The sequence below is a fragment of the Eulemur rufifrons genome, chromosome 5, assembly GCF_041146395.1.
Source record: "Eulemur rufifrons isolate Redbay chromosome 5, OSU_ERuf_1, whole genome shotgun sequence".
Classification (NCBI taxonomy): domain Eukaryota; kingdom Metazoa; phylum Chordata; class Mammalia; order Primates; family Lemuridae; genus Eulemur; species Eulemur rufifrons.
This window is the reverse complement of record NC_090987.1, coordinates 1,623,641-1,646,164: the sequence shown is the minus strand read 5'-3', so window position 1 is coordinate 1,646,164 and position 22,524 is coordinate 1,623,641. Positions and strand designations below refer to the sequence as shown.

The window sequence follows — 22,524 nt, the reverse complement described above, 5'->3', positions numbered from 1 at the left end:
AATCATCTAGGTTACTTATGATACCTAATATGATGTAAATGCTGTGTAAACAGTTGTTATACTGTATTGTTTAGGGAATAATGGCAAGAAAAAAATACCTGTATGTGTTCAGTACAGATGCACCTGTCCCTTTTTTTGGTTGTATTCCATCTGTACTTGTGTCTGCATACATAAAAGAAGACGAAACTTTTTAAATATTTATTTTCAGCATTGAAAATAAGTACACTGTTTTCCATTGCTATGGTCTTTATAAAGGACTTATTTCAAATTTAAAAAAAATTAAGGTGCTAGCGTAACTCTGCTGTATCTTTTTTTTTTTTTTTTTTTTTGAGACAGAGTCTCACTCTGTTGCCCAGGCTAGAGTGAGTGCCGTGGCGTCAGCCTAGCTCACAGCAACCTCAAACTCCTGAGCTCAAGCGATCCTTCTGTCTCAGCCTCCCGAGTAGCTGGGACTACAGGCATGCACCACCATGCCCGGCTAATTTTTTCTATATATATTTTTAGCTGTCCATATAATTTCTTTCTATTTTTAGTAGAGATGGGGTCTCGCTCTTGCTCAGGCTGGTCTCGAACTCCTGAGCTCAAAGGATCCGCCCACCTCGGCCTCCCAGAGTGCTAGGATTACAGGCGTGAGCCACCGCGCCCGGCCTGCTGTATCTTTTAACAGCGCTTTTGCGTAGAACAATTTGAGTCAGCATGCAAGCAGCATGGATCTGTTTTTTTCTTGAGAGATCTGACAAACCTAGACAGCAGGTATGCAGTTCTGCATGCTTCCCGTGGGAGTGTTGCAGGCCTCTGTGCTCTAAGAAAGCCGTTCGTACCCACATGGTGCACTGAGGTTCAACCATAGAAACCTTTTCATAACTGACAACTGTTTTGAAGAACTTCAGTGTCACAGAGTTGTGCTAATAGGAGCTAACTCCTGACATTACCAAAGTCCAAACAGTATCCTGCAAAACCCTAGCTATTGAACCACCACCCGAGAGGCAGCTCCGTGGGATACTGGCAGGGCTTCTGTATAGACACAGACGGCACTCTTACTGCTACGTGAGCTTCCACAACCGTGCGGTCTGCCAGTGCTGCAGTGTAAAAATACAAGTGAGAGCAGAAGCCAGCAGTAACTGGTGAAACTTGAGCAAGACTGTCTGACTGTAACTTCAGTTGTTTTCTGTATTCTACAGACATGGCCTCATCGTCTTCATTTTCAAAGATACAGTCTTCATCATCAGTCAGAGCCAACATGATTGCCTCTCCATCAGCTTTTTGCTGATCTGAGAACACTAAGCTGTTTCAAAATGTAAAGATTATCATAGCAAAATCCAGTAATGTTAGAGGAGATGTCGTCAGTGTCGTGAGCCAGCCACTGCGGCATCAGTACCACTTTTGTTTCGGTGACTCATGCTGCCTCTGAGCATTTTTGATCTCTCCTTTCTTGAATAATTTAGTCCAGCTAACTCTCAGTGACTAGCTAGGAAAATCTGGCCGGGAGGTCACCAGCATCTCCTGGTCAATGCTGGAAAACCAGCAAACTGTAGTACTTGGCACAAAGGTTCTCCTAGTTTCGTTTTATCACCAGGGTCTATTCCTTTATTTGCCATTTCAGACAACCAGCCACATGCTTCTTCCTGTAAAACTTCTGCAGACTTATGACCTAGAACATATCTACAAACTGTGGTTGGTGACAAGGGATTAATTTATGTATGAGACTTACATATGAAGCCCTAATGACTCCACGGCACTGACATGTCACTTCTGAGTGAATACACTGGTCCTTTTGTGAGATTTGGTACCATGATTCCCCCAGGTTTGGGATGCACTGTTCCCTCGTGGCATCTTTCATTAGGATATTCCTAAAAGCCAGCTCCGCTGTCCACACTACATCATGATCCAGCAGCTCTGAATCAATGGCCGCCAGCAGGTGCAAATCTACCCCCCTTGGATTTAGGTCCATTTCTAAGAGAATGTGTGGCCCCCCCCCACACCCAACACACACACAATACAAAGCAAAAACTTGGGCCATTCAGTGAGATACTCTGTAACCAAAAGCAAGAAGATGACTTGGGCAGCTGTGTTTCATACAGGGATCTTCTCTGGCCAGGGAGTCAGCATCTGAGCTTGAAGCCAAGACATGAGCATCTCCAAAATGAGTTACTGAACAACAGTTCTGGATATTTATATTTAACTTGATGTTCTAGTACTCAAAAGCAGAAAGACTTGATATGGCCCTTACTGTGCGTCATCTGGGGTAGAACTTCTGTACACACCTATCAGGCCAGGGTCCTTTGTCGGAACCAGCATTTGGATTTTGCCCCAGAAGAGCCTGGACATCCCTTCCAGCTGCTATACCTGGAGCTTCTGATTACAGTAGGCGCCCTCTGATCTCACAAGAAGGATCCCCAGACGTCTTTCTGGTCACTGCATCCTGCCTCTCCACCCACACTGCCCAGGGCCGGTCAGCAGGGAGCGGCCCTCGTCCTTGCCACCCTTTTCCTCCACTGTGGTGCAGCTGATGCCGGGCCGTGTCCCCTGCTGCCTCCTCTTGTCTGGGAGCCGACTGGAGAGTGAAAAGAACACATCTGGACTCTTTCTTCTCCTGCCAAGAGCCTTCCACGGCATGTGGGGCTCTCTGTCATCCAGCCCTGCCCGGATCTCCAGCTCTGACTCTTGCGATTCCACTAGACAGCCCATACCTCAGCTATATTCAACTTTTAAGTTTTTGGAACTCACCTTCATACCTGGCTTTTACTTCTTCTTTTGTCTGTAAATGTACCTGAGACCATGTCCATCTTGGCAAATACCTACCTCCAGAGCTCAGCTTAGAGGGCCACCTTATTTTTGCAGAAGTTTCTGAGCACTCTTCTCCCGTGGAAGGCATCAGCATTGTCTTCACACCTGTCTGGGCAGCTCTGACGCTCCACGTGCCTGGTTGTCCAGCCGGGCCTGCTTCTCTTCTGGACGGCGGTGCTTTCAAGGGCAAGGGCTTGACTCGTTTGATACCCTTTGATGCCCAGCATGGTACCCGGCGTACAGTAATGCTTTTCTTGAAGTAAAGCTGGGAGAACAGACCTCTCCAAGGCAAAAACTGCACTTGGGCAGGATCCTGTGGACCTTACCGTGAACCCTGGCTTTTCCCCGGGCCATCTGGCCCTGAGCAAGTCAGTTAACCTCTAGGATTTCAGCCATTCCATCTGCGAAATGAGGCTAGTGGTAGAAAAAATGGAAGAGAATGAAAGGAGAAGATCGTGCAAAGTGTGTAGCAGAGCTCCTGACATATAAATGCTCCATGAATTACATATGTTTTAAAAATATTTTTTAAACAGGTGAAACTTGCTCATGCCACACAATTAAAAGATACAGAATGGTATACAGTGAAAAGTAAAAGGTCCACTGGTCATCTGCATACTTAACTCCCCCAGACCCCAGCGAACCATGTCACCAGCGTCTTCTGTGTCTTCTAAACAAGCACGGGCATCTGTGTTGTTTTCCAGGCAGATGGGTGGCATCCTGCTAAAAATAGAATAGAATGTGTATATTAGTTTTCAGGTTATTTCTTTCCACCTCATATCTTATTTTTCAAAATGCCTGAACACTGTTCCATTTTGGGGGTGTGTCCTAGTTTGACCAGTCTGCTGTTGATTAAACAAGTGGACATCTGGGTGATGTGCCACCTTCTGCTGATGCGAGTGATGCTGCGGGGGGTGTCTATGTGGGGCTGTCATTTCACACCTGTAAATTTATCTGTGGGCACATTTCTAGAAGTGGCAAAGCTTTCAAAGAGTAAATTCTATAAATTTATTTTAAAATAATTTCAGTCTTAACAGAGATGTTTCAAGAACAATACATACCTTTTATTCAGATTCCCCCAAATGTTGTCATTTTGCTGTATTTGCTTTTTTTTTTTTTTTTTTTGCGACAGAGTCTCACTCTGTTGCCCAGGCTAGAGTGAGTGCCGTGGCGTCAGCCTAGCTCACAGCAACCTCAAACTCCTGAGCTCAAGCGATCCTCCTGTCTCAGCCTCCCGAGTAGCTGGGACTACAGGCATGCACCACCATGCCCGGCTAATTTTTTCTATATATATTTTTAGCTGTCCATATAATTTCTTTCTATTTTTAGTAGAGATGGGGTCTCGCTCTTGCTCAGGCTGGTCTCGAACTCCTGAGCTCAAAGGATCCGCCCACCTCGGCCTCCCAGAGTGCTAGGATTACAGGCGTGAGCCACCGCGCCCGGCCTGCTTTTTCTTTTTACTTATTTTTTTCCCCTGAATCTTCTGAGAGTGACTTGCAGATATAATGCTCCTTTAATGCTGAATACTTCAGTGTGTATTTCCTCAAATCAAGGACATTTTCTTATATAATCATAATAATATAATCAATATCAGGACATTAAAATTGACCCAATGCTATTGTCCAGTCTACAGACATTATTAAGATTTCATTATTTGTGTAAGTAATGTTCTTCTTGGTAACAAGAAAGAAAAACTTATACATACCTTTAAAATTTTGATAAATATTTACGATTTCCTTTCATTGAGTTGTGTGGATTTACACTTCTAACAGCAAAGTATTAAAGTGTCTGTTTCCTCACAGCGTTTACAAGATATTGTCTTCAAAATTTAGGGATCTTTTTTACTCATCTGATAGGTCAGAGAATGCTAACTTGTTGGCAGTTTTAATTTGCATTTCTCTTATAAGGAGTAAGGTCGAGAATTTTTCATGTTAAAGAGTAGCTATATTTTTCCATTAGACTAATTCTTGGTTTTTAGTGGCCATGATACATTAAAGATGATAGTATTTTGTGAGCTATATTTGTGGCATACAGTTGACCCTTGAACAACACAGGTTTGAACTGCATGGTGTTATACTTGGATTTTCTTCCCCCACTCCCTTCCTGATACAGCAAGACCAATGCCTCCTCTTCCTCCTCATCCTCAGCCTCCTCAATGGGAAGACGACAAGGATGGGGACCTACATGATGATCCACTTCCACTTAATGAATAGTAAATATATTTTCTTTTCCTTATGATTTTCTTAATGACATTTTCTTTACTCTGGCTTACTTTACTGTAAGAATACAGTACATAATACGTATGACATACAAAATATATGTAATACTAATCGACTGTTATTGGTCGAGGCTTCTGGTCAGCAGTTAGGCTATTACTAGTTATGTTTTTGAGGAGTCAGAAGTTATAAGCAGATTTTCAACTGCATGGGGGTTGGCACCTCTAAGCCCCAAGTTATTCAAGGGTCAACTGTACATTCTTTTCTAATTTGTTTGCCTTTTTGAGTTAAAAAAAAAAAAAAAAAAAAGAACAACCTTCCAACCCATGGAGCAGCAGGCAAAAGAAAAAAATATATAAATAAAACTTTTTTTAACCGGGAAGAAATGTTTTGTTTTGATATAGTGAAGTTTGTCAATGTTTTATGACTTTTGGGCTTGTGTAATATTTAGACTTCAACATTGACACTATGGAAGCATAACTTCTTTTATCGATCGCTTTTATAATTTCATGTTTTAAACTAGATCTTTGATTCAGTTTTATCTTTTTCAGGTGGCCACCCAGCTGTCCAAACACCATTTATTAAATAAGTCATATTCTCCCCGCTGACATGTGATGCCACCTTTATTACACCTCACACTCCCACATCTATATGGGTCTTTTCTGGATTCTGTTCCACTCCACTAGTCTTTCTTTTTATTCATGTGTTCTGGTACCAAAGTTTTAGCTTTCTGGTGTACTTTAATAATAGGAAGCTTAGTCCTCTCTTGATACTCTTTTTTTTTTTTTTTTAAGGTGAATGACTATTTTCACATATTTATGTTTTCAGATGTACTTTAGAATCTTATACTAAAGTCCCAAAAACTTTGGTTCTAAAAATCAGTCTTCTTGGTATTTGTATATAAGTGATAAAGTAAACCAGGGGGACTTGACATCTTTATAACTTTTAGTCTTTGTGCCAAAGAATAGGTATGCATTTTCATTAATTCATCTTTTTTTTACTTTTTAAAAAATATTAATATTTCAGTAGTATTTTAAAATTTTCTATACTCTGGTTTCTCTTCTGATCATATAAATCTTCACCTTGTAAATTTTTCTTCTGGGTATTATTTTTATTAATAGATAGGAAGGGTGTTGATTTTCATGTATTAAAACTTGGGCATCTTGGATTAAAGACCTGACACCATAAAAATTCTAGAAGAAAACATAGGAAAAACTCTTCTGGACATTGGCCTAACCAAAGAATTTATGACTAAGACCCCCAAAACAAATACATGGGACTTAAACTAAAAAGTTTCTGCACAGCAAAAGAAATAATCAACAGAGTAAATAGACAACCTACAGAATGGGAGAAAATAATTCACAAACTATACATCTGACAAAGGACTAATACTTAGATTCTATAAGGGACTCAAACAAATCAGCAAAGAAAAAACAAATAACTCTTTCAAAAAGTGGGCAAAAAAGATGAACAGATTCTTTTCTAAAAGAAGATAGACAAATGGCCAACAAACATTAAAAAAATGCTCAACATCACTAATTGTCAGGGAAATGCAAATTAAAACCACAATAGATACCACTTTACCTCTGTCAGAATGGCCATTATTAAAAAAGACTAAAAACAGTGGATGTTGGAACTGACGTGAAAATGGAATGCTTATACACTGTTGGTGGGAATATAAACTAGTACAACCTCCATGGTAAACAACATGGAGCTTCCTCAAAGAACTAAAAGTAGACCTACCATTCGATCCAGTAACCACACCACTGAGTATCTACTCAAAGGAAAAGAAGTCATTATATCAAAAAGATACATGCACTCTCATGTTTATGGCAGCACATATCAGAATTGCAAAGAACCAACCTAAGTGGCCACCTTTCTATACCTTACATTTCTAATTTGTCATGATAAGACCTTTAGGTAATTATGCATGTTTCTGAATTAATTTTTGCCTCTTAGTTTTAAGCAGTCTTAAGTTTTAGACTTCTTTAAGCAATATCACCATGTCTTTCATTTTAAAAACCATTTCCCTTATTTCCTACTTTTTAAAATTCCTGTGGTTCCTGTCTGTTCCTTTCTTTGTCCTTGTTTCTATTCTGCCACTGTTTTTAAAAAATGTTAATTTTCTTTTTCGTTTTTTAAACCCAACTCCTTTTTCTATGTGAAATTACTCTCCTAAAGAATACTATATTAGGGAAAATGCATCATCTCCTTTTACAGATTCACTTGCACATATGGAGAATTCCTTGTATTTACTGATAACAGAGAAAAGGAAACAAGATTTTCGTTTTCTCCTAAGAAAACTGTCTGTACAGACACAGTTAAGTAAATTTCAGTTAAAATTTTCTGATGAATTTCATTACCATGGCCAAAACCTTTGATTTCATGTGCATTCTGTACCTGAATTATCTTTTTAATTACTATAGATGTCCATTTAATTTCAGACATAAATCTAATCAAAAATTTTAAAAATAAAGTGATTCTGTTGAATTTTACTTGAAAATTTTTATATTTTAGAAATCATTTTACAGTAGTTTTCCCCTTATTTGCAGTTTCACTTTTTGAAGTTTTAGTTACCTGAGGTCAACTGAGGTCTGAATATGTTAAATGGAAAATTTCAGAAATAATTCATAAGTTTTAAATTGCATGGGCTTCAGTCTGTAGCTATCTTGCTCCACCAGCCCAGGAGGCGAATCACGCCCTTGTCCAGCCCGTCTTTGCTCTATCTATATGCCACACCTTAGTCACTTAGTGGGTCTTGGTTATCAGAGGAGAAAACATACAGGGCTCAGTACTGCGCATGGTTCCAGGCGTCCTGGGGTGGGGGTGGGGGGCCTTGGAGCGTGTGTGCCGCAGGGGAGGGAGGACTGCTGCACTTAGTATATCGCCATGAATTTCATTAGTAATTTCTCTTCTGTCAGGAATATTTTTAATTTGATTCAATGTTGAATAATATCTAGAGTTACAAAAGACAGAATCTTTTGTATTTGATCATGAATTCATATATGCTATTTGTCTTCACTATTTACAAATCCCCTTTTATAGCGTATGAACTTACCATTGCCTAAAATTACTTGCATTGGTGGTATTTTTTGTGGTATCAGATAGGCTCCATAAATACCTCTTCGAACCTCATTCCTTCTCTTCATGTTGAGTTCAGCATGGAGCCATTTGATCACAGCTGCTTTTATCCTCACCCGGAGCCAGCGGTGCGCTCGGTAGTACGGTGGTGGTCCCTTTTCAGCTGGGGCTCTCATCTCGGAGGCCGGACCGTTAGGGTCTTGTGCAAGGTTAGGTCATGGTCCTGGTGGATTCTCGTGGCGGGGATGCCAGCTGTGCCGTGGTCGCTCCGTGGGCTCGCCCCGGGCGCGCACGAGTGCCTCTCCTGTCGCGCAGGCTCAGTCCGGGAGGAGAACGGCGTGCGCTGGCACGTGTGCCCCTACTGCACCAAGGAGTTCCGCAAGCCCAGCGACCTGGTGCGCCACATCCGCATCCACACGCACGAGAAGCCCTTCAAGTGCCCGCAGTGTTTCCGCGCCTTCGCGGTCAAGAGCACGCTGACGGCGCACATCAAGACGCACACGGGCATCAAGGCGTTCAAGTGCCAGTACTGCATGAAGAGCTTCTCCACGTCGGGCAGCCTCAAGGTGCACATCCGCCTGCACACAGGTGCGCTGGGCACAGGGTGGGGGGGGCGGGGCTCGAGGTGCGCTTCCCTTGGGTTACCCTTTGCGGGCCAGGCAGGAGGTATCTGGGTGGAGGACCAAAATGTGACCCTGACCTTCCTGGCTAACAAGGTAATGTGGGGAGGCATTAAATAGGTGACCTTTATGAACGTATATTGCAAAGGGTGCAGAGAGGCGCCTTGTGGGGACCAGACTTGGGCATTAGAGTCAGCGAGCCTGTCTGATGAGGAGACGCAGCTATGCGGGCTGCAGACTTGCAGGTGTCAGCTGCAGCAGGGAGGGCGTGCACGGGTGGGCCCAGGGGTCTGTACTGAGGGCTTTAGCAGGGAGACCTCAGTGCCTAGTTTCCACTCGATGTTTGTCTAATCAGTGTTAAGGCATGGAATCTTTCCTGTTTGGGCTCTAATTTTTTTTAAATAACAGCTTTATTGAGATGTAATTCACATATCATAAAATTCATGTTCTTAAAGTGTACAATTCAGAATTGTGCAACCCACACCACTACTATGATTCTAGAAAATTTTTATCACCCCCAGAAGAAATCCTGTGCTCATTAGCGGTGTCTCCCCACGTTCCCTCGGGGCTCCCCGGCTGGGCTGACCGTGTGGATGAGTATTTGAAAAAGTGAAATTAGTCAATTTTTAGAAAATATGTCTTTTTTTGGAATCTACATTTTCACTTACCGATAAAATAATAAAAGAAGGAAATGCTGTTCAGAAATGGGACACAGTAGTAGAGGATCATTAAGAAGATATTATTAGTGTCATCAATATTTACAGTCAATAACAACAACCATTTACTGCTTGTTTACAAAGTGCAAGACACTGCTGAGTGCTATTTAAACATCAGTGTGTATAATCTCAGCAACAAACCTGGAAGTGGGCATTGTTATGTCAATTTAGAGATCACAATTTGAGAGAGAGCAGTTTCATACACTTTAGAATTCTTAAGGACTACTAGTTGTTTGAATATCTGTGTTTTACAATTTAAGGTTTTGTCCTGAAAATAGTAAATGTTCTGTTTTACTTACAGTGCTCTTATTACATGCCTTGACATCTATAATATGCATAATATGCACTGTATACAAACAAGGGGAAAAAAGTCTAGTTTATAATATCTATGAAATTATAAGCAGGGAATAACACATTGAATATTCAAATTAATATTGGAAATACTAACATTTTATGTTGGCATTCACTGTTGAGATTTAATTTCTTGAAATCCAAAATGTGCTTTTATTTTTATTAGGAGTTAGACCTTTTGCGTGTCCTCACTGTGACAAGAAATTTCGAACCTCAGGCCATAGGAAGACTCACATTGCTTCCCACTTTAAACACACGGAATTAAGGAAGATGAGGCACCAGCGTAAACCCACAAAGGTTCGTGTAGGCAAGACAAATGTTCCAGTGCCTGATATTCCTTTGCAAGAGCCGATTCTCATAACTGACTTAGGTAAGATGGGGTGGAAGGCGTCTTTACGATTGTTGAGTAATCTTTTCTTTAGTATTTTATGCATTGTAGATGGATGTTAAGGACTGCATACTTAAATAGTTTTAGGCATGGTATTAATGAAGTCTTTGTTAAGCCTAGTTTGGCTTTGTGGGCTAGTATGTTTCACAGTCAAGATTAAAATCCTAGTTGTGTCTAAACTACTGCTAAAATTGTGTTCTTGGTTCAGAGAGAAATATGTGTAAGTGAAGATAGTCACATACATGTCCTCACTGAAGGAACGTTGCTGCCTGAGTGAGACTGCTGCAGGTGACAGGGGTTTTTATGTGAGACACACAGTGCACTTTGTTGTTTCCATCTTCGAGTTCCCGTGTGGGGTGTGACAGATTATTATTTGAGCTGCTTTAAACCTACCTGTTTTTTAATTCTTTTTAGGCTCAATGTTGTTATAATCAATCCAAACTGTGATTTTGTTAACTAGCCAGAATACACTGTTTGCTAGAATCTTTAGAAAAACTATTTTTGTAAGTACTAGAACAAAATGTAGGAAACCCCATTGTTTTAGTACATTTGAGCTGCTGTAACAAAAATATCATAAACTGGGTAGCTTATAAATAATAGAAATTTATTTTTCACAGTTCTTGAGGCTGGGAAATCTCAGAATAGGGTGTGGGCAGATTCAGTGTCTGGGAGGACTGTCTTCCTCATAGACGGTGCTTTCTGGCTGTGTCCTCGAATGGCCAAAGGAAGGGGTGGGCAGCTCCCAGGGGCCTCTTTCATGAGGGCACTAATCCCGCTTGTGGAGGCTCCACCCTCACAGCCTGTCTACCTGCCAAAGGCTATACCCCTTATTACTCTCACACTGGGAATTAGGGTTCAACATAGGAATCTGGGGGGACACAAACATTCAGATCATAGGATCCATTAAATGCTGTGTGCAAATTTATATTTTTATGCAATTTCTATATTTTATCTTCCTAGGCAAGATAATCCAGTCTATAAGTAAAACTAATATTAAACAAAATATAATTCAGTGTAAATGAAGGTTAAACGGTATACAGAGTTTTTTTTACTTTTTTAAATTTTTTTATTTTTAATTATTGTGGGTACATAATAGTTATCCATATTTATAGGGTACATGTGATGTTTTGATACAGGCATACAATGTGAATTAATCAAATCAGGGTAATGGGTTATTTGTCACCTCAGGCATTTATCATTTCTTTGTGTTAGGAACATTCCAATTCAATTCTTTTAGTTATTTTAAAGTACACCCTAACTTACTGTTGATTATAGTCACTTTGTTATGCTATCAAATATTGTCCATTCTATCTACTATATTTTTGCACCCAGCAACCACCCCCACTTTATCCCTCCCTTCCCACTACCCTTCCCAGCCTCTGGTAACCATCATTCTACTCTCTGTCTCCATGAGATCAATTGTTTTAATATTTAGCTCCCACATATGAGTTAAAACACATGAGATTTGTCTTTCTGTGCTTGGCTTATTTTACTTAATGTTCTCCAGTTCCATCCATGTCATTGCAAATGGCAGGATTTCTTTCTTTTTTGTGGCCATATAATATTCCATTGTATATATGTACCACACTTTCTTTATCCATTCATCCATTGATAGACACTTAGATTGATTCCAAATCTTGGCTATTGTGAATAGTGCTGCAATAAACATGGGAGTGCAGATATCTTTTTGATATACTGAATTCCCTTCTTTTGGATGCATACCTAGCAGTGGGATTGCTGAGTCATATGGTGGTTGTATTTGCAGGTTTTTTGAGGAACCTCCATCCTGTTTCCCATGGTGGCTATACTTATTTCTTGTGTTCTTCCTCAGATTGTTTGCTGTTGGCATATAGAAATGCTGTTTTTATATGTTGATGTTGTATCCTGAAAGCTTACTGTGTTTATCAGTTTTAATAATTTTTGTGTGGAATCTTTAGGTTTCTTTAGATATAAAATCATAGCATCTGTAAATAAGGATAATTTGACTTCTTCCTTTCCAATTTGGATGCCCTTTTTTCTTTCTGTTGTCTGTTGCTCTAGCTAGAACTTACCTGTGTTCAGTCCCAGTGGTGAGAGCAGGCATCCTTGTCTTGTTCCAGATCTTGGAGCAGAGGCTTTCAGTTTTTCTCCATTCAATATGATACTAGCTTAGGTCTTCCCTAAATGGCTTTTACTGTGTTGAGGTAAGTTCCTTATATATCCAGTTTTTTGAGAGTTTTTTATCATGAAGGGATGTTGAATTTTATCAGATGCTTTTTCAGCATCAATTGAAATGATCATAAAAATTTTTGTTCTTCATTCTGTTGGTATGTGTCACCTTGATTGATATGCATATATTGAACCATCCTGGCATCCCTGAAATGAATCCCACTTTATCGTGATGAATAATTTTTTTTAATATGTTGTTGAGTTTGATTTGCTAGTATTTTGTTGAGGATTTTTGTACCTATGTGCATCAGGGATATTGGCCTGTAGTTTTCTTTTTTTATTGTATCTTTGGCTTTGGTATCAGGATGATGCAGGCCTCGTATAATGTGTTTGGGAGTATTCTCTCCTCCCCGATGTTTTGGAATAGTTTAAGTAGGGTTGGTATTAATTCTTTTTTGAATGCTTAGTACAGCGGTGAAGCCGTCAGGTCCTGGACTTTTCCTTGGTGGGAGACTTTTCATACCTGCTTGTATCTGGTATCTTGTTATAGATTTGTTCAGGTTTTGGATTTCTCCTTGGTTCAGTCTTAGTAGGTGTAGGTTGCATGGGTGTAGGAATTTATCCATGTCTTCTAGGTTTTCCAACTTATTGGCATGTAGTTGCTCATAGTACTTTGGGTTTCTGCAGTATCAGTTGTAATGTCTCCTTTTTCATCTCTGATTTTATTTATTTGAGTCTTCTTTCTTTTTCTTGACTAAAGGTATGTCAATTTTGTTTATCTTTTCGAGAAACCAACTTTTTGTTTCATTGTTCTTCTGTATTTTTTTGTTTTAATATCATTTATTTCTGCTCTGAGCTTTATTATTCTACTAATTTTGGGTTTGTTTTGCTCTTGTTTTTCTAGTTCTTTGAGATGCATTGGTAGGTTGTTCATTTGAAGCTTTTCTGCATTTTTGATGCAGGCATTTATTGTCATAAACTTTCCTTCTATTACTGTTTTTGCTGTATCCAGTAGGTTTTGATATATGGTGTTTTCATTTGTTTGGATAAAGTTTTAAATTTTCTTCTTAATCTCTTCATTGACCCACTGATTGTTTAGGAGCATGCTGTTTAATTTCCATGTGTTTGAATAGTTTCCAGTTTTCCTCTTTTTATTGATTTCTCGTTGTATTACATTGTGATCAGAGAAAATACTTGATGTTGACTAACACATTAGGATTTTACTCTTCTGGGTAAAGCAGTTGGCTTGTGATGTTCAGTTTTATGAGTAGCATTGACAGGGAATTATTCCCTGTTCTTTTTTTTTGTTGTTGTTTGTAGGTCTTATCCAGCCCATTCCAAGAAACCAGTTTTTCCAAAGTTATTTTAATAATAATTTTGTAAATGAAGCAGATAGACCGTACAAGTGTTTTTATTGTCATCGTGCGTATAAAAAATCCTGCCACCTTAAACAACACATCAGGTAAGGTAACAGATTCAGAGATGGAAATTTAGTAGGATAACAGTGATTTAGTGATCTGGTGACTTCTAGAAGTATTTAGGATTGTCGTGTTAGCTTTTGGTATTGAAAATGTCACATTTGACTCTAAAATATTTATTGATAATTGCTATTTTTATTCTTTAATATCTTGACTGAAGTATTTTACTCAGAAATTGCCACTGAATTTTATTTATATGCCCATTACATTTCAGTGTTTGCAATTTCCAGGAAATATCAAAGAAACATTTGGTTTATTTCTTTAGAATAATGTTTACATTTTTCAGGTGTAGTCCTCTGAGTTTAGATTAATTTTTGGTGCAGTTGTGAAAAGAAAGTAGAAACTTGATCATGGGAGACAGTGTAATGTCATGAACGAGTGTCAAACTCGGGTTCTAGTTTTATCTCTTCAGGCAAGTCACTTAACCCGTCTGTCACCGGTTTCCTCACTTGTGAAATGTGGAGAGCTATGTCTGCTACTTAGCTTACAAAATGTGATGAACACGTGAAATACAAAACGTGTGTTCTAGTTGTAAAGCATTATAAAAGTGTAAGAAACTTATTCATTAAAATTTTATTTTTTTAGGTCACATACAGGTGAAAAACCTTTTAAATGTTCTCAATGTGGGAGAGGCTTTGTTTCTGCAGGAGTGCTCAAAGCACACGTCCGAACGCACACGGGACTCAAGTCTTACAAGTGTCTGATCTGTAACGGAGCGTTCACTACCGGTGGTAGCTTAAGGCGACACATGGGTATACATAATGACCTTCGTCCCTACATGTGTCCCTATTGCCAAAAAACATTTAAGACCTCACTGAATTGCAAAAAGCACATGAAAACCCATAGGTAGGTATAATTCTGATGGTCAGTTTTTGTAATCTCTATAATTCCTAGATCATGATGAGGAATGTTTTTAGGAAAAATGGTCTTTGCTTTTTATATTATTATTTCTGCCTTGTAGTATATGGGCTAAAGAAACTTAAGTATCAGTGTCTAAGGATCTGACGAGAGCCATAGACTAAAGCATTAACATTTCTGTTTTAAATTTAACATTGAATGAGTTTATATTGGGCTAAATGCTTTGTAAGCTCTCTTTTAAAGTTGATAGTTGATAATTAGATGAAATGCTAGGATTATGTCTAGAACAATCTGGTAGTGAAGGTTTCAAAAAAGAGACTCTTAATTGACTCTTTGATTTCTCGGTATATTATCAGTGACTCTGCATGGTGATTATTCTATGTTGTTTATTGGAAAAGAGCATATGTTTTAGATATTCCATCATTCAATCTCACTTACATTTTTACTTAATTGGAAGGGTAGTCATCTCCAAACGGAGGGACTCTGAGAGAGTCATTTCTGACCAGAGCACATCCTAGGAGGTTGGGAAGTAAGAGTCAGTAGGCCTGTCACGGAAGAATATTAAACCCGCCACCCCAGAACATTGGCTTCTAGACAGTGTTTTAACTCAGATTTGTCTGCCCAGATGTTCCCTACAAAACAAAACACCAACTATCAGAATAAGTTATTTGCTATAGACGGTTTTTTGTCGGGGGAGGGGGGACATTATCAATGTGGTGCCTAAGCACACTTGACAGAAGAGACGTCTTTGATTTTGCCACTGTTGACTACTCAGCCCAGAAGCCCACCTGCTGTGTGAGGCCATCTGGAAACCACGATACTGCAGGTGTTCCATGGTGGCTTCTGCCATTTACGCATCCCGCTGTACTGCACTGTGTGGAGGAAGTGCTGTGCTGTGCAGATGTCTGGGAACGGTGGGCTCCATGGGTGCATGGATGCTCTGGATGCTGTATCTCTGCTCGCTGTAGCGGCATGATGGGCCCCCAGTTGGCCCGAGAGCTTACCATGCTAGGAGGATGGAGCCTGGGGACTGGCTTGCTCAGGGGCCTGTTAAATCTATTTCTCCCTGTCAGGAAGCCAGGCCTTTGCGATGTGCTTTTTGTGGCAGTGTTGGGAGTCTGGGTGTTACGCCCTTGTTTATGGACCCAATGGCCAGTGGTACAATGGCTGGGTCACCTTTATTAAGGGGAGTATTGTTGGGTGTTATTTGTCGTGTGTTACACTGAGGGACATATGCAGGGGGTTAATGTCAGACTTTCAGGTGACAATCAAAAGACTGATCTGCCTGTCGCATTGCAGAGCTGGAGTGCTTTGCTCTTATAGACTGTGTGCACTTCGAATCTGCCTGCAAGGAGAGGGTAGACCCAGCGTTCATCCCTTGGTTTGAAGTGTTGGTAATTCCCCTAATACCACATACACTTACATCAAAGAGAGGCATAAAAGGTTACTGTAGTAAAATTTCATGGAGAAAGCAAACAAGTAAACAAATAGAAAACAGGCCTCCACCAGTTACCACGTGAGACGCGTCTTTTGGGGAGGGTGGCAGTGCGAGGCGGCTGCCAGGCGTCACCCACCCTCTCTGTGCCCCACGCTCGGTTGTGATATTCAGGCCAGTCTTTGAAGCCACTGCCTCACTTAGTGCAATTCTGTTTCTGAATGCCTGAACTCGTCACAGAATTTGAATTGGGAGAGTGTCATTTTTAAATATGTGGCATCTTTTTAATGTTTTAAAACTTTAAAAAATTCTGATTTGTGTTGTCCTCCACCCCTCAAGTTGTCTTCGTATGCAGTAGCCTGTGAAAGCACTTGAGCTAAGACAGCAGGAGTTTTCTTTCGTTGTTCATAGTGTTTCATTTTTACCTGGATTGCCATTGTGTCTTCAAAATGAAATAATTTAAGAATAGAAAATGTTGTTTAGTAAATTAAAACTTTCACAGTAGTATCCCGTGTAAGTAACTGTCAATAGCATCTAATCTTACGAATTGTTGATTTTCCTGAAGATACGAACTTGCCCAGCAGCTCCAGCAGCATCAGGACGCGGCCTCGATAGATGACAGCACCGTGGACCAGCAGAGCATGCAGGTCTCCACTCAGATGCAGGTGGAGATTGAGAGCGGGGAGCTGCCCCAGCCCGCAGAGGTGGTCGCGGCCAACCCCGAGGCCATGCTGGACCTGGAGCCACAGCACGTGGTAGGCACGGAGGAGGCAGGGCTTGGTCAGCAGCTGACAGACCAGCCTCTGGACCCAGACGAAGGTGAATGTTTCAGGATGCTGGACTTTGAGGAGGATCCCACAGAGTTTGGCAGCCCTTCACCTTGCGGCAGTCCGTATTGCTCTCTCTCGTCCTGACTTTCCAAGTCACAGTATGTGACTGCGTAGTATGTGTTCCTACATTGTGCTGTGTAGTATGCGTGTGTGCGTGTGAGATATTGAATATTTTATATCATCCCATGTACTCTTTTGTGTAATTAAAAATTATTTTAATTGACAAATAATAATTGTACATATTCATGGGGTACATAGTGATGTTTCGATACATAGGATGTTTAGTGATCAGATCAGGGTAATCAGCATATCCATCATCTCAAACATTTATCATTTCTTTGTGCTAAGAACGTTCAGTATCCTTCTAGCTGTTTGGAACTATATATTACTGTTAACTATAGTCATCCTACAGTGGTATAGAACAGCACTGCTGGTTCCTCCCATCTATCTAGCTGTAATTTTGTATCTTTTAATAAATCTCTCCCTATCCTGCCTTCTCTCTGCTCTTCCCAGCCCCTGTATCCTCTGTTCTACCTTGTACTGCTATGAGATCAATTTCATTTTTAGCTTCCATGTATGAGTGAGAACATGGGGTGTTTTCCATTCTGTTCCTGGCTCATTTCACTTAACATGATGTCCTTCAGTTCCATCCGTGTTGCCGAGAACAACATGATTTCATTCTTTTCTGTGAGCTGCGGTAAACATGGGGGTGCGGATATCTCTTAGGAATACTGATATCCTTTCCTTTGAATAAATGCCCAGTAGTGGGGTTGCTGGGTCATTTGGTAGTTCCGTTTGTAGTTCTTTGAAGAATCTCCATACTATTCTCCTTAGTGGCTATACTAGTTTGCATTCCCGCCAAATGTGGGTCAGAGTTCCCTTTTCCCCGCATCCTTGCCAGCATTTGTTGTTTTCTTGTCTTTTTGATAATGGCTATCCTGGGGTGAGATGATACCTCACTGTGGTTTTGACTTACATTTCCCTAATGATTAGTGATGTTGAACATTTTTTTCATATATTTCTTGGCCATTTATGTGTTGTCTTTTGCAAAATGTCTGTTCAGATCATTTGCCCGTATTTCTTGCCCATATTTTAAAAAGATTGCCTTTTTTTCTGCTATTGAGATATTTGAGTTCCTTGTATATTCTGGATATTAATCCCTTGATAGATGAGTAGTTTGCAGATATTTCCTCCGATTCTATAAGTTGTCTTTTCACTCTGTTTATTGTTTCCTTTGCCGTGTAGAAGCCTTTAAGTTTGATATAATACCATTTGTTTGTTTTTGCTTTTGTTGCCTGTGCTTTTGAGGTCTTATTCATAAAATCTTTGCCAAGACCAATGTCCTAAAGTGTTTTCCCTATGTTTTCTTGTAGTTATATCGTTTAGTTTTATTGTTTTGGGTCTTAGATTTGAGTCTTTAAAACATTTTGATTAAAATCTACTAAATCCACTTTGATTTACATCAGCAAAATCTACTGTCCATATTGTGGTGTAAGTGCTTCAATTTTTTTCCCCATGTAAATGTGTACGGGTATGTGTGTGTGTCTGTGTGTGTGTCTGCATGAATGTTTCCTATGCATGTAGGATTGTAGAAATAGGATCTTTCTGTGCAGACTTTTCTATAACCTACTTTTATTCCTTAATACATTGTGAACATCTTTCCTTTCATGTGTCCATCTGTATGGCCATTAGTGTTCTGTCACACTCCGAGTGTAGAATCACAGACTAATGCAGGTCAGCGTATGTTCGTTACGGGTCTGCAGTGGGACCAGGCTCCTGGGCCAGAACACAAAGCGCACGTTGCTTCCTTCGTCAGTGAAGTCTGACGGAACGAGCGCCGGCCTGACCCCAGGCAGTGTGCGCAGTGACACGCCGCGTGCGCCTGGCACAGGCTTCTTGGACAGGCCTGTCCACACAGTTTGTTGACCAGTTTACTGTTTTGTTTATGGATGTCCCCCCAGTTTTTTAGTTTATGGGCAGGATTGTGTATTTTTTATGTCCTATGAAGCCTGGAACAACGCACACCAAAAAGACTCTAAATGGTTATTGAATATGATTGCACTGTGGAATATGACTTTATGAGACAATGTCTAAGCTTGAGGACAAACTGTAAAGACTTTAAGTTATGATATTTTGAAAACACAAAGATAATGCTTTAGCCATATTATAATTCTAATATAATTCAACACAATTATAATTTTATTATAATTTAATTATATGATTATAAACTATAAATGATAATAAAATTATTGTATTGAATTATAATTGATATATATTATAATTTTGTATGTATGTATATATCTCCTTCCTATTGTCTTTCCAAAATAAGGAGGCTGATTTTTGCAACCTCACCGGCGTGTCCTTTTGGGCAGTTGGTAGATGTGAAGTGACTTCCAAGTGTGTGAGTCCCTGTTTTGCATTCTCATCTCTAGATGGGTTTGTGGCCGCGCAGGACCCTCTACGGGGGCACGTAGATCAGTTTGAAGAGCAGACTCCCCAGCAGCCTTTCGAACCAGCAGGGCTGTCCCAAGGTCAGTGGTGGGTTTTCGGTGAAATTTGCAAGTGAGCTGTACCTGGGTTGGGTTTAGTTTTACAACAGCCTTCGGTGTTTTCTCTTAAGGCCCTTCTAAAATTTATGGTTTCAAACCAAATAACTTTTGGCATGTGTTGTAGAATTTTTTAAAATTGATACATACTATTTTGTGGTCTGCTCAGATCTTTCATTACCATTCTGCACAGCTTCCAGTCAAGAAAAGGTGCTTGAGTAGAAATTGGGACTTCATGGTGACCGGATGCATAGGGTGGTCTGTACAGCCTGCACGGTGGTGACACCTGCTGAGCGTAGCCTCCTGCCTGCGGGCAAACGATTTCAGAGCCTGCCGATAAAAACTATGCCTCTTCTAACTCAGAAAGCAGAAATGTCCCTGTAGACATTTTTTTTTTTTTTTTTTTGAGACAGAGTCTCACTCTGTTGCCCGGGCTAGAGTGGGTGCTGTGGCGTCAGCCTAGCTCACAGCAACCTCAAACTCCTGGGCTCAAGTGATCCTCCTGCCTCAGCCTCCCGAGTAGTTGGGACTACAGGCATGTGCTACCATGCCTGGCTAATTTTTTTTCATATATATTTTTGGTTGTCCATATAATTTCTTTCTATTTTTAGTAGAGACGGGGTGTCGCTCTTGCTCAGGCTGGTCTGGAACTCCTGACCTTGAGCAATCCACCCACCTCGGCCTCCAAGAGTGCTGGGATTATAGGTGTGAGCCACCGTGCCTGGCCCTTTAGGCATTTTTTACTTATAAACCCAAACTTTTTTTTTTTTTTTTAACTTTTTTGTATAACTCTAATATTCTTTGTAGAACTCCTTTTTCTAATTTATTTCAGATTTTACAGTGACTGATACGTACAATCAACAGACTCAGTTTCCACCTGTCCAACAGCTACAAGATTCCAGCACACTTGAGTCTCAGGCCCTCTCCACGAGTTTCCACCAGCCGAACTTACTGCCGGTCCCTACCTCCGATACGATCAATGTGGTGAGTATTGACAGAGGGATACACACTCATCACTATTTAGCCGATGCTATTTTATTTTTATTTGTGGAATCTTAAATATGTTAGGAGGATAATATATTGAATGTCGACATATTAAAAATAAATATTCAAATGCATCTTTAAAAAGTTTCTCTCTTACTCAAGTTGGAGACATGGAAGTGTTTTTTGTTTTTTCTGCTTTTGGAATATTTTTTATAGTGATGAAAATGATCGACCAATCAACTGTTATCTTTCTTTAAAATCCACTGTTGTTAGCTTTGCCCAATGGTAGGCCTGGACCCTGCAGTGAAAACTTCCGAGCATTTTTCTATAGCTAGAAATGGTGTCATTGACAGCAGATGCTGAGTCTGGGTGGTTCTGTAAGCAGCTTGCCCTTTACTCCAGGGCTCTCTGAATGAAACCACACGCACTCGTTCAGCTGTTGTGGCGGAATGGGGGTGTCTGATGGGTGGTGGAAGTCAGGCAAACAAATGAGAAATAGGCCCTCGCTTACGGAAACACACGCATGCTGCACAGAGGTCGGTACTCCACGGTTGGCATTGTCCTGCGACTGTCCCTGGCTTCCAAACGTCAGCTCACCCTCCGCCCAGTGTGAGCATGGGTGTACGTTGGAGTGGTCCCTGCTGTGCCAGCCTGGGCCGTGGTGCCCGTGTCAGGAAGGTGGGGTTAGTGTGGCTGCGCTGTGCATACAGGATGCCCTTCCTCGAGGTGGAGAACATACTCTCTTTCTCCCCCAGTGTTTTTTGTGACAAGAGGAGACTTAATATTTTCTGAAAGTAGGATTTTTATTCACTGTCATAAGACTAGAGTAGGTGACAGAGTAATCTCTTATTACGATGTATAAGAATATATATCCAAGAATCAGTTTCATGGCTGATTAAACTTTGTATTAAAGTAAGTTAATAGAAAATAAATGGGTATTAATGAAATCTGTGTAAATGAGTTTTATTGCTCTGGCTCAAGTGATTGCAGTAGACTTCGTGGTATTTCTCGCTTTTAAAATCTGCATTTTATGGATGTTCTCATCCTTGGTTATTAGTTGTTGAATGTGTTATATTTATTCGTAGATACTCAAGCAGCCTGCTTTATACTTCTCTTACATTTTAGACAACTCGTTTGATTCAAGAGTCATCCCGAGAGGAACTTGACCTGCAGACGCAGCGTCCCCAGACCCTGGAGGACAGTGAGGATCAAAGCAGGCGCTCGTACAGGTGGTTGTCCCCACAGCCCAGCTCAGCTCGTCACCGCTCCCAGCAGCACAGTGCTGACTGCACCTGCACTGTTCCATGGCTTTGCGATTTCGTTCTTTCACAACTCTGTGAAATCGTGTCCATTCCCATCCACATTTTATAAATAAAGGATCTGAGACAAAGAGGTTAATTAACCTGATAAAATTTCTAGTGCCAGTAAGTGACAGGGCCAGGATTTGAATGTGGCAGTCTTCTCCATTTACGTTACTCTGCTCTGGCGTCCTGTCCCTGCTTTAAGTCACTGTTATCACGTTTTCAGAAATAACTTAAATTTATATTGTGCCTTTTTGTCTAAGACTCCTTATATGCTTTACAACCTGTGTGCCAGGGTGCAGCATGGTTACAAAGACAGTTATTCAGTTGTGTTCGTCCACTCACTCAGCAACATGCATTCAAATTATTATGAGTTTATTTTTATTTTTAGAGACAGGGTCTTGCTGTGCCACCCAGGCTGGAGTGCAGTGGCACAATCACAGCTCAATGTAACCTTGAACTCCTGGGCTCAAGTGATTTCCCCACTTTATTTTTCCAAGTAGCTGGGACTAAAGGCACAAGCCACTGCAACTGACTAATTTTTAAATTATTTATAGAGTCAGGATCTTACTATATTGCCCAGGCTGGTCTCAAACTCCTGGCCTCAAGTGATCCTCTCGCCTTGGCCTCCCAAAGTGGTGAGATTACAGGCGTGAACCACTGCACCTAGCCTCTATTTTTATGACATTAAAGATAAGTATATGTGTAATAAAAACTAAAATGGTTATTGTTTTATAGAGATAGTCTTGGCTTTGTAGTATTTTAATAGTTTTATCATTTGCTTAAAA

General features: G+C 40.5%; 1 protein-coding gene across 1 annotated transcript in view; it reads left to right on the top strand.

The window, feature by feature from the left end:
- Window positions 1–22,524, top strand: part of ZNF236 (zinc finger protein 236) — a 103,171-nt gene that overhangs the window by 44,759 nt on the left and 35,888 nt on the right. The window contains exons 10-17 of the mRNA XM_069467863.1: window positions 8,397–8,669; window positions 9,935–10,138; window positions 13,625–13,766; window positions 14,368–14,628; window positions 16,641–16,894; window positions 19,338–19,436; window positions 20,284–20,435; window positions 21,561–21,664. Of these exons, the coding sequence (XP_069323964.1) occupies window positions 8,397–8,669; window positions 9,935–10,138; window positions 13,625–13,766; window positions 14,368–14,628; window positions 16,641–16,894; window positions 19,338–19,436; window positions 20,284–20,435; window positions 21,561–21,664 (1,489 nt within the window). The remainder of the gene's footprint in view (window positions 1–8,396; window positions 8,670–9,934; window positions 10,139–13,624; window positions 13,767–14,367; window positions 14,629–16,640; window positions 16,895–19,337; window positions 19,437–20,283; window positions 20,436–21,560; window positions 21,665–22,524) is intronic.